General features: G+C 36.1%; 1 protein-coding gene across 1 annotated transcript; it reads left to right on the top strand.

Annotated features, from left to right (window-relative positions):
* Positions 1 to 13: 13 nt before the first annotated feature.
* On the top strand, positions 14 to 1,709 carry Adat1 (Adenosine deaminase, tRNA-specific 1). Its single transcript, XM_083120715.1, has one exon. It carries the CDS (start codon positions 14 to 16, stop codon positions 1,430 to 1,432), a length of 1,419 nt encoding a protein of 472 aa, XP_082976841.1. The 3' UTR covers positions 1,433 to 1,709.
* Positions 1,710 to 9,838: the final 8,129 nt, after the last annotated feature.

The following is a 9,838-nucleotide window of genomic DNA, read 5'->3' as shown; positions in this document are numbered from 1 at the left end:
GTAAATACACAGCATGGAAATGCCAAATAATTTTGCAAACATAGTAGCAGAAACTTGTTATGAACAATATGCAAGCCTTCCAAAGACTGGCAAACCACAGGAAAATAAGGAGTGGACTTTGCTTGCTTGTGTTGTGAAAGTGGTGAATAGTGAGGCATCATCAGTTCAGGTGGTGGCATTGGGAACAGGCTCTAAGTGCATAGGACAATCGAAAATGAGCACAGAGGGTGATATTGTTAATGATAGTCATGCCGAGGTGATGGCAAGGAGAGGTTTCTTGAGGTATCTTTATCACCAGCTGCTTGTTACGTATCAGAAAGAGGACTCGGATGTGTTTGTTCTGGACAAGGACACTGGGAAATGCCAGATGATAGATGGGGTGTCGTTTCATTTCTTCACAAGTCACACACCTTGTGGTGATGCTTCAATTATTCCTAAGTCAGAGACAGCCAGGAGTGAGAATTCGGTTGCAATTTCTAGTACTAAGAGAAAGAATAGTTGTGAGGAGATGCCTGAAAAGCGAAAGAAATTAGAAATTGTTTCTCGAGAGAACCATAGTGTAAGTAGTGATAAATCAACGAACATAGCTAGTAGTGAATTCTTTAACAACGGAAAACAGAAAGAATCTTCGGCAGAAGTGGATACAGGTGATGCCAGTGTGCATTCAGTGTGTGATGACATTCATCGGACAGGTGCAAAATGCCTTCCAGGAGAACGACAGGATCCTCATTTACCGGGTGTACAGTACCATTGCATAAACGTTCTCAGGACCAAACCTGGCCGAGGGGACAGGACGCTCTCTCTTTCTTGCAGTGACAAAATGGCAAAGTGGAATGTAGTTGGTATCCAGGGTGCCTTGTTGTCGTTGTTCATGACCAAACCTGTTTACATGCAGTCTTTTGTTGTTGGTTTGTGCCCATTTTCTGTTGAAGTAGTGCAGAGATCTCTTGTGGAACGATTCTCTGTAGACTGTAGTTCTTTACCAGATCCTTACAAAATTAACAAACCTTGCTTTCTTCAGGCATCGATACCATTCGCAGATGGCCGGAGTGACATTTCATGTAATGGCAACTCAAAACGGCCATGTGCATCCAGTATTGTGTGGATGAAAGTTCCCCAGAAACCCTTGGAAGTAGCAGTAGAAGGCAGGAAGCAAGGAGTTACCAAAAAAGCCCAGAGGACCCAAGCTGGGTGCCTCAGCATTTGTAAAAAGGAGCTACTGAAAGAATTTGTAGAATTAGTCCAGAATATCAAATCAGATTATGTTCCGGAAGATGTTCGTCAGTTTGAAAATTTAAGCAAGACTCCTTATTGTCAGTTGAAGGCTTCAGCCAAAGATTATCAGAGAGTTTGGAAATTTGTAAAAGAAATATCATTTCCCTCATGGCTAAAGAAACCAGAAATGCTGTTACAGTTTAATTCAGATGGTTAACTTTCACAACTCCATTGCCTATCATTTGCTTATAAAATCTATTTCCAGCAGATTTATCCATGTTTCAAATATTATCTCAGTCTGATTGCACAATTTGCTTTACTTACTCGGTATAACTTGTATTGCCCTAAAAATGTTTTCATTCCATATATATGGAAGCGATGCACCAATATTTGCTGTTTGTGATGTTAAATAAATAGGCATATGTACAGTTATGTAATATATTTTCAAAACTTTTCAGTTGTTTATTTTGTTAATTGTACATACTATACAGTAACATGTATTTTTTAATGTATTTACTTAATTCACTTATTTTGTTAATTAAGAGAAAGAATATGGCAACCACAGTGAATCACATACATACATCACTCACTCACTCCCTAGCCTTCTTAAACCCGAAGGTTCATGGCTGCAGCAACACAGGCCTTCCATCTTTCCCTATCTTGAGCAAGTTCTATATACTCTTTTCCATCCCTACCGATTTCCTTTAGGTCCATCTCAACGTTGTCCCTCCATCTTCGTCTTGGCCTTCCTACAGGTCTCTTACCATCAGGTTTCCCAACAAGAATCCTGTAAACTCCTCTTTCCTCTCCCATTCGTGCCACATGGCCTGCCCACCTAAGTCATCTTGATTTAATTATTCTAATAATATCTGGACATGAATACAAATTATGTAGTTCTAAATTATGTAACCTTCTCCACTCACCTGTCTCCTCATCCCTTTTAGGTCCAAAGATTTTCCTAAGGATCTTATTTTCAAATACTCTCAATTTATATTCCTCTTTCAATGTAAGGGACCAAGTTTCACATCCATATAATACTACAGGCAAAATTACTGTTTTGTATATTTTAACTTTTAGTTTCTTAGATATTAAACGAGGAGACAAAAGTTTATGAAGAGAGAAGTAACATGCATTTCCTGAATTAAGCCTACTTTTTATTTCCTCTTTAATATAATTTTCATTTGTTAATATTACTCCTAAGTATTTGAATTTGGAAACTGGTTCAAACGAGTTGTTATCAATCATTAGATTTTGATTATTACCTAACACTTGGTTTCGGCCTGTAAGCATATATTTAGTTTTCTCTTTGTTAACTTCCAAACCTATCTCTTTAGCAGTTTTGAAAAATATTTTAGCATTATTCTTAATTGTATTCACTTCATCCCCCAGTAAATCTACATCATCTGCATATGCTAACAACTGAGTCACACCATTTAATTTTAGTCCTTCTTTAGTTTCTTTTACTTTCCTAACAGCATATTCTAAGGCAAAATTAAAGAGCAATGAAGATAATGCATCTCCTTGTTTTAACCCATCGTGAATTGTAAATTTGTCAGACATATTAATACCCACACGAATTTTACTTTGTTTCACTGGTGCATTTTTTTATCATACTAACAAGCTTCTTAGGTATTCGAAACTCTACTAATATATTATATAATTTATCTCTTTTGACGGAATCATATGCTTTTTTGAAATCAATGAATAGCTGATGGACATTTTGATTATATTCCCACTTTTTTTCAAGTGTCTGTCTGATGTGAAAAATTTGATCTGTAGTTGATCTGTTACATTTAAATCCACATTGATAATCACCTATAATTTCATTAGCATATGGTGTTAGTCTTGTTAAAAGAATGTTAGATAATATTTTATATGTTGTTGAGTGTAGAGAAATTCCACGGTAATTATTGCAGTTCATTTTATCACCTTTTTTAAACACAGGAACAATTATGGATTCTTTCCACTGTTGAGGGATTTCTTCTTTATTCCATATTAAACAAATTAATTTATGAATTTCACATATTAATGAATTTCCACCATATTTAATTAACTCAGCTGGTATTAAATCAATGCCAGGTGCTTTGTTATTCTTTAGCCTTTTAATAGCATCTTTAACTTCAGTCAAGTTAGGTTCTGGAACTAAAGGTTCTGCTGTGTGGACTTCATTTACTTCTGATTTATCTCCTACATGGACATTTAAAAGGTCATTAAAGTAGTTCTTCCATCTATTTAGAATATCGCTTGGGTCAGCTAGAAAATCACCGTCTTTATCTTTTATCAAGTTTACTTTAGGTTGCCACCCCTTTCTAAACTCATTTACACCTTTATATAAATCTTTGATATTTTTATTTTTGCTGTTTGTTTGAATTTCGTTAATTTTGCTTTTCAAGTAATCTCTTTTTTTACTTCTAAACGTGCGGTTAACTTCTCGCTTTATTCTATTATAATTGTTTAGATTTGTATCATCAGAGTTATTTAACCACCTAAGTCTAGCCTGATTTCTTATTTCTTTTAGATTATGACATTCATTATCAAACCATGGCTTACTTTTTCTCGGTTTATGGTATCCTATACTTTCTTTAGCTGCTGATTCTATTGCATTACGTATGTGCTCCCAATTCTTATTTACGTCTGTTTCATTTATATTTTCATCAACATTTAAATCCTGCAAAACATCAAATCTATTTGACAGTTTAATTTGGTAATCTTTCTTAATTCTTTCATCAGTAAACTTTCCTGTATCAAATTTTATAACTTTTAGATTTTGTTGCTTATGATTTATCACTGAGAGTCTTTCTCTTAATTTAGCAATTACTAAATAATGGTCACTGGCACATACATACATACATACATTATCAAATTAAAAATTACTAATATGAATACACTTGAATGAAACGTTCACCTCTTTCTTAAATGTATGTAATTATAAAGCCCAGTGGGATTTTGTCTTGGGAATTTTTATTTTATATATATATATTCCACACCACTCCCCCCAGCTCACAGGTGCAACAAACCCAGATGCAAGACCTGCCCCATACTCATCACCCTCCTGATCCCCACAGCGGCAGGCGAGTTCACCCTTCACCCTAAGGGCACCTGCCACTCATCCAACCTAATTTACACCCTCATCTGCCAAATCTGCGGCAACTTCTACGTAGGCGAAACCTCCACCCCCTTGAATCTAAGGATCAATAATCACCGTTCGTCCACCCAAAACTCCGATTTCACTGTTGCCATCCACACCAACAGCCATAACACCACTTTCAATAACTGCTTCCATGTTGCCATCATCCACCTTTTACACCCCCCCCCCCCCGCTCTGACACATCTTTCCGCAGGCGATGGGAAAGGGCCTGTATAACAGGCATGCACGCCACTATACCCCCTGGACTCAACCTAGCCAACCAGTAACCCTTTCCTCCCCAAAATTACCCACCCACCTTACAGTAAACACTGGTTAAAGTACTTCTCATCATCTATCAACTGTTTCTGGCAACACTGATTGTAGAGACGCTACGGTCATTATTCTGTGCCTCTTCTCCAAGTAATGCCAATCTTTCTCCTCCTAACTTGAAAATGTGACTCAGATCACGAAATATACAATAATTTCTCTTCGTGTGGTAAGAGTTTACTGTCTCCTTCATCATTAGTATATATATATATATATATATATATATATATATATATATATATATATATATATATATATATATTCACAAGGGTAATAAAATAGAAAAAAAATTGTTGGATGTCATAGTCAGTTGTAGAATTAAATTAGTTTTGTTAAAATTATCAACAAATTTATCCAACAAATATATGTTACTAGCAGCAAATAGAAGTAGGATGCTATCATCAGTTGAATCCCTGTTTAAAAGAATTGACCATAAGTGGTGATGCGTGACATTTTTACGTAGTAGTCGCAAGATTTGCCAAACATTAGGGTCATTCTTTCAACAGAAGGGGGATGGGGGAGGGAGCAAAATATTTCTCTGCGATAAACGCCAAGGTCATTGCCAATTCAATGTAAACCACAGACCTACGACTACAAAAGACAAATAATTCTGTCCCATTCGAAGAGAATTATTAAATATGATTAATTTGTATTCCTGTAATTAACTATAACAAATTGGCATGCATGAATTACAAAGTAAAATATGTGTTTAATTAATATAAAACGTCTTCCCTTACTTGTACTTAAATTCAAACCTCCTTGTTTTCGTGGTGAATTTGTGAATGATTGTGTCGTAGAATTCTTCATTTTCTCTTACAGACTCCAAGAGTTATATCTCAATGAATAATACACAGCACCGGCACAAAACAAAACCATCACTTGTTCTGTGTAAGGTCCCTTGACTTGACTGTTGTTTCCTGCCTGCTTCGGAAGGTCTGCACACATAATGCCCGTGACGACATAGGGATGAAATGTCACTGGAGAGAGTTTAGTATCCGCCAGTTTCAGGAAGGAAAATGTATTTTTGTATTCTTTCCTTGCTCTTATATTTTTGTATTTCGATTATTTTTATTCAAAAAAGAAATTTATTACGAATGCATTTTTAAAATACCGTATTTACTCATGTATAATGCACTTTTTTTCCAAAATTTTGCACCCAAAACCTGTGGTGCGTATTATGCACAGAATATTTTTTTTTCTTTTTTACGTAACCCTATCATATTATATATCATTGTAAAGCTTGAATTCTGTAGTTTCTGAATATGGCAACAGTATTCCATCCAAGATGGTGACACTAATGTGCAATCCAGTTGAAATAAGCTCATCACAAAATGAAGGAACATTCTGATTTTTGTGTTACTTTGGATGAAAGAAAGGATGAGAAAGAAAATAATAATTAAAATATTTTACTGGCCAAATAATATGACACACATGGGGTGTGTAAATGCCTTAATGAAAGAAATCTTGTTCTGCTAACTGCTAGTTTGAGGGTCCTGAATGGGCCTCTTATAAATGTTACATTAGTCATGGAAAAATTATATATTTTGAAGTATTTTCTTATTTTAGAAAAAGTAAAGAGAAAATTAGCAAAACCATGCATAAAAGTTTAAAGGCCATTTTCCACGATTTTTCACTTTGTAATGTAATGTTTTGCAACACAAGAAAAGCAGTGCTGTTCTGGCAGAATTCGAGCATGCACCTCCCATCACATGGGATATATATCAGCAGTATTTGTTGGGTGAGAAATAACAGAAAATAACTTCCTGAGCACTGCAAATCCATAATGTAATTTTGATCTCCCTTTCTACTATTACAGAATAAATATAATGGTTAAAGAGTGAAAGTTTTGGGATGCTAAACACAGTGGAGGGAGAGGGGGGGAGGTGGCTTGGGTTGGTGACTTGCTGTTTACACAAGAGGATATTCTCCTCTTGGTCCACATAGCAATAAGTGATTCATTGAATAGGTATGTCACTAGCTCTTGATTTGCAGAGCAACAGCTATACGACCTACAACTAAGAAAGCTATTTCTTGAACCTGGATTATACTGCGCATTATACACAAGATAAAATTTTTGTCTCCATCAAAAACTAGGGTGTGCATTATACACGTGTAAATATATGAACTGTGTATTTTAATGATACCACATAAACATAAAGGCTACAGCACAGGATGTTATTTTATTGTTGTTGTTTATTTTCTTGGCTATTTTTAAACTATTGTATCTTATTTTCTTGCAGATATTGTTTTTATGAATTATTAGTTTATATAGTGTTAATGGCTTTAATATATAATGCCAATAACACTAAAAATGATAAACTTTGAAGGAAATACTTTGGAGACCACACTACTTAAATGAGCAATATCAAAAAGCAACAATTCTCGTTTTTTCTTTCTCTCCATGTCGAAACTGAAATGCAAACACCTCAGTTGTTGCATTGAAAGGTCCACCGGCAATTATTGTTTTGATAATGAAAAGCAGATTTCATATCGTTCAATATGTTTCTCCTCTTAACAAGTGGAAATAGCGGACATGTGCAGTGGCATCCCCAATATTTTCAAATGGGAGGGGTGTTACATGTACTTATTTAGCACTCATTTTGCCATCTTTTCCTGCCTTCCTTTGATGTCTTTTTTTTTAAAACAGGGTGGCGACAGACCTGGAAAACCTGGAAAACCGGGAAAAGTCAGGGAATTTGAGGTGTCAAAAAAAGTCAGGGAAATGTCAGGGAATTTCCTCTTCATTGACTTTTTTTTATTATTTATTTTGACACCTCAAATTCGAACACTCTCTGGAGGAAAATTGTTATAACTCGGGTACTATGGGAGCAATCTACTTCGGATAACTTTTGTTTTACAGCTAAAACTTTAGCGCATGTAACCATGTACAATTCAGAACGCCGGACCAAGGAAGGGGGCTTGGGCACGACCCCCGAATTTCAATGGAAAAAAACATAAAAATCTGGAGTTTGCCCCCTCTTCTCCTGCTATTTTGGGGAGAAGGAGCAAACTTTAGTATTCCTTTCAAAGAATGTACATTTCTCAAGAGAATGAAACATGTTTCATGTTCTTGGGTGCCATACAAGTTGAATAATAAGCCAAAATGTGATATATTATTTTTTTTACGAAAAATATGTAATTTGCATTTTTTGAGGAAAATTGTTATAACTCTGGCACTATGGGAGCAATCTACTTCGGATAAGTTTTGTTTTGCAGCTAAAACATGAGAGTATGCAACCGTGTACAATTCAGAACGCCGAACCGAGGAAGGGGGTTTGGGGGGCTCGAGCTCCGAATTTCAATGGAAAAAAACAAAAAAAAATGTAGTTTGCCCCCTCTTCTTCCACTGTTTTGGCAAGAGGGTGCAAACTTCAGTATTCTTTTCAAAGAATGGACATTTCTCAAGAGAACTTAACATTTTTCATGTTCTTGGGTGCCATACAAGTTGAATAATAAGCCATAATGTGATTTTTTTTACGAAAAATAGATAATTTGCATTTTTGGAGGTAAATTGTTATTACTGTGTCACTATGGGAGCAATCTACTTCGGATAAGTTTTGTTTTGCAGCTAAAACATCGTAGCATGCAACCGTGTACAATTCAGAACGCCGAACCGAGGAAGGGGGTTTGGAAGGGGGTTTGGGGGCGTGACCCACGAATTTCAATGAAAAAGCCATAAAAATCTGGAGTTTGCCCCCTCTTCTCCCGCTATTTGGGAAGAAGGCACCAATTTTAGTATTATTTTCAAAGAATGGACATTTCTCAAGAGAACGTAACATTTTCCATGTTCTTGGGTGCCATACAAGTTGAATAATAAGGCAGAATGTGATTTTTTTTTTTTTACGAATAGTATAGGTAATTTGCATTTTTGGAGGTAAATTGTTATTACTGTGGCACTATGGGAGCAATCTACTTCGGATAAGTTTTGTTTTGCAGCTAAAACATCGTAGCATGCAACCGTGTACAATTCAGAACGCCGAACCGAGGAAGGGGGTTTTGGGGGCGTGACCACCGAATTTCAATGAAAAAAACAACATAAAAATCTGGAGTTTGCCCCCCCTCTTCTCCCACTATTTTTGGAAGAAGGTGCAATTCTTAGTATTCTCTTCAAAGAATGGACGTTTCCAAAGAGATTGAAATATGTTTCATGTTCCTAGGTGCCATACAAGTTTAATAATGCGCCAAAATGTGAAACTCTGTTCGGAAATGTGGCATGGATATGTTGCAGAGAGGGGGAGAGGGCGGAGGTTGGTCATCAATATGAATTTCCCAGGCTTGCTCCAGACCTGTGTCAGAGTTTACACCCAAACATAAGAGTATGAAGGTCCAAAAAGCACATTCATTTCGTAATCAGCACCATGATACCAGATGGTATCATTGGGCGAGTACGACCTTACTCTGATGATACCATATGTATCATCGGGGGAGTAAAGGTTAAACCTCTAAATATTACGTGGAAAATGCATTGAATTATCATTTTTTCTTGTCCGTATGGGAGTAGTAAGGGGACTTGTCAACAGATGGAGGGGATAAGAGCGGGTGGCTCCGTCCGATAGTTGTCGAACGTCGTTGTAAGGCATTTTGTTGGGCAAACTGAAGGAACATGGAAACAAATAGGTTCCATTGATACATACAATTTTTGTCGAATATCTCCACCCGACAAAGTATCTCACTACAAAATGTGATAGAAATTGCATGGACTGCAACATCCAACAAAAATTGAATGCATAAACAAGAAGAGCTTTAGACTGCAAATATGCTGCCGAAATTTTATTACTCTACTGGCTCACTTCACCTTATTTAATGTAGCAGTGTTTACGAAGGTTTTCTTTCATCATCCTGAGGTATTACTGGTTTCGCACAAGTTAACATACGTTTTCAATGACATTGCACTATTCTTAGATATCAAGAAGAATCCAACCAAATGGGATATATATTGAATACTATCACGAAAAAGTGAAACATAAATCTGCACTGGTGAACGTTATAAAAATTTGGCAAGTGCATGCTCCCAAATTCAAATTTACAGCAACACTAGTATTGCAATGAAATTGACACCACTCTCTGTCCTGTCTGTTTTAAACTCATGAGAGATGGTCATTAATCTCTCACTGAGTAATGCTAATGTCCAATATTATGAAATAAAATACTAATAATAAATACATCAAT

The sequence above is a fragment of the Lepisma saccharinum genome, chromosome 4, assembly GCF_977018435.1.
Source record: "Lepisma saccharinum chromosome 4, izLepSacc3.1, whole genome shotgun sequence".
NCBI lineage: Eukaryota > Metazoa > Arthropoda > Insecta > Zygentoma > Lepismatidae > Lepisma > Lepisma saccharinum.
The sequence above is the reverse complement of the archived record's forward strand: the minus strand, read 5'-3'. Positions and strand labels throughout refer to the sequence as shown.

Excerpts from the sequence above, each read along its gene's own strand:
- Adat1 (XM_083120715.1), top strand. The coding sequence starts at position 14 with ATGGAAATGCCAAATAATTTTGCAAACATAGTAGCAGAAACTTGTTAT.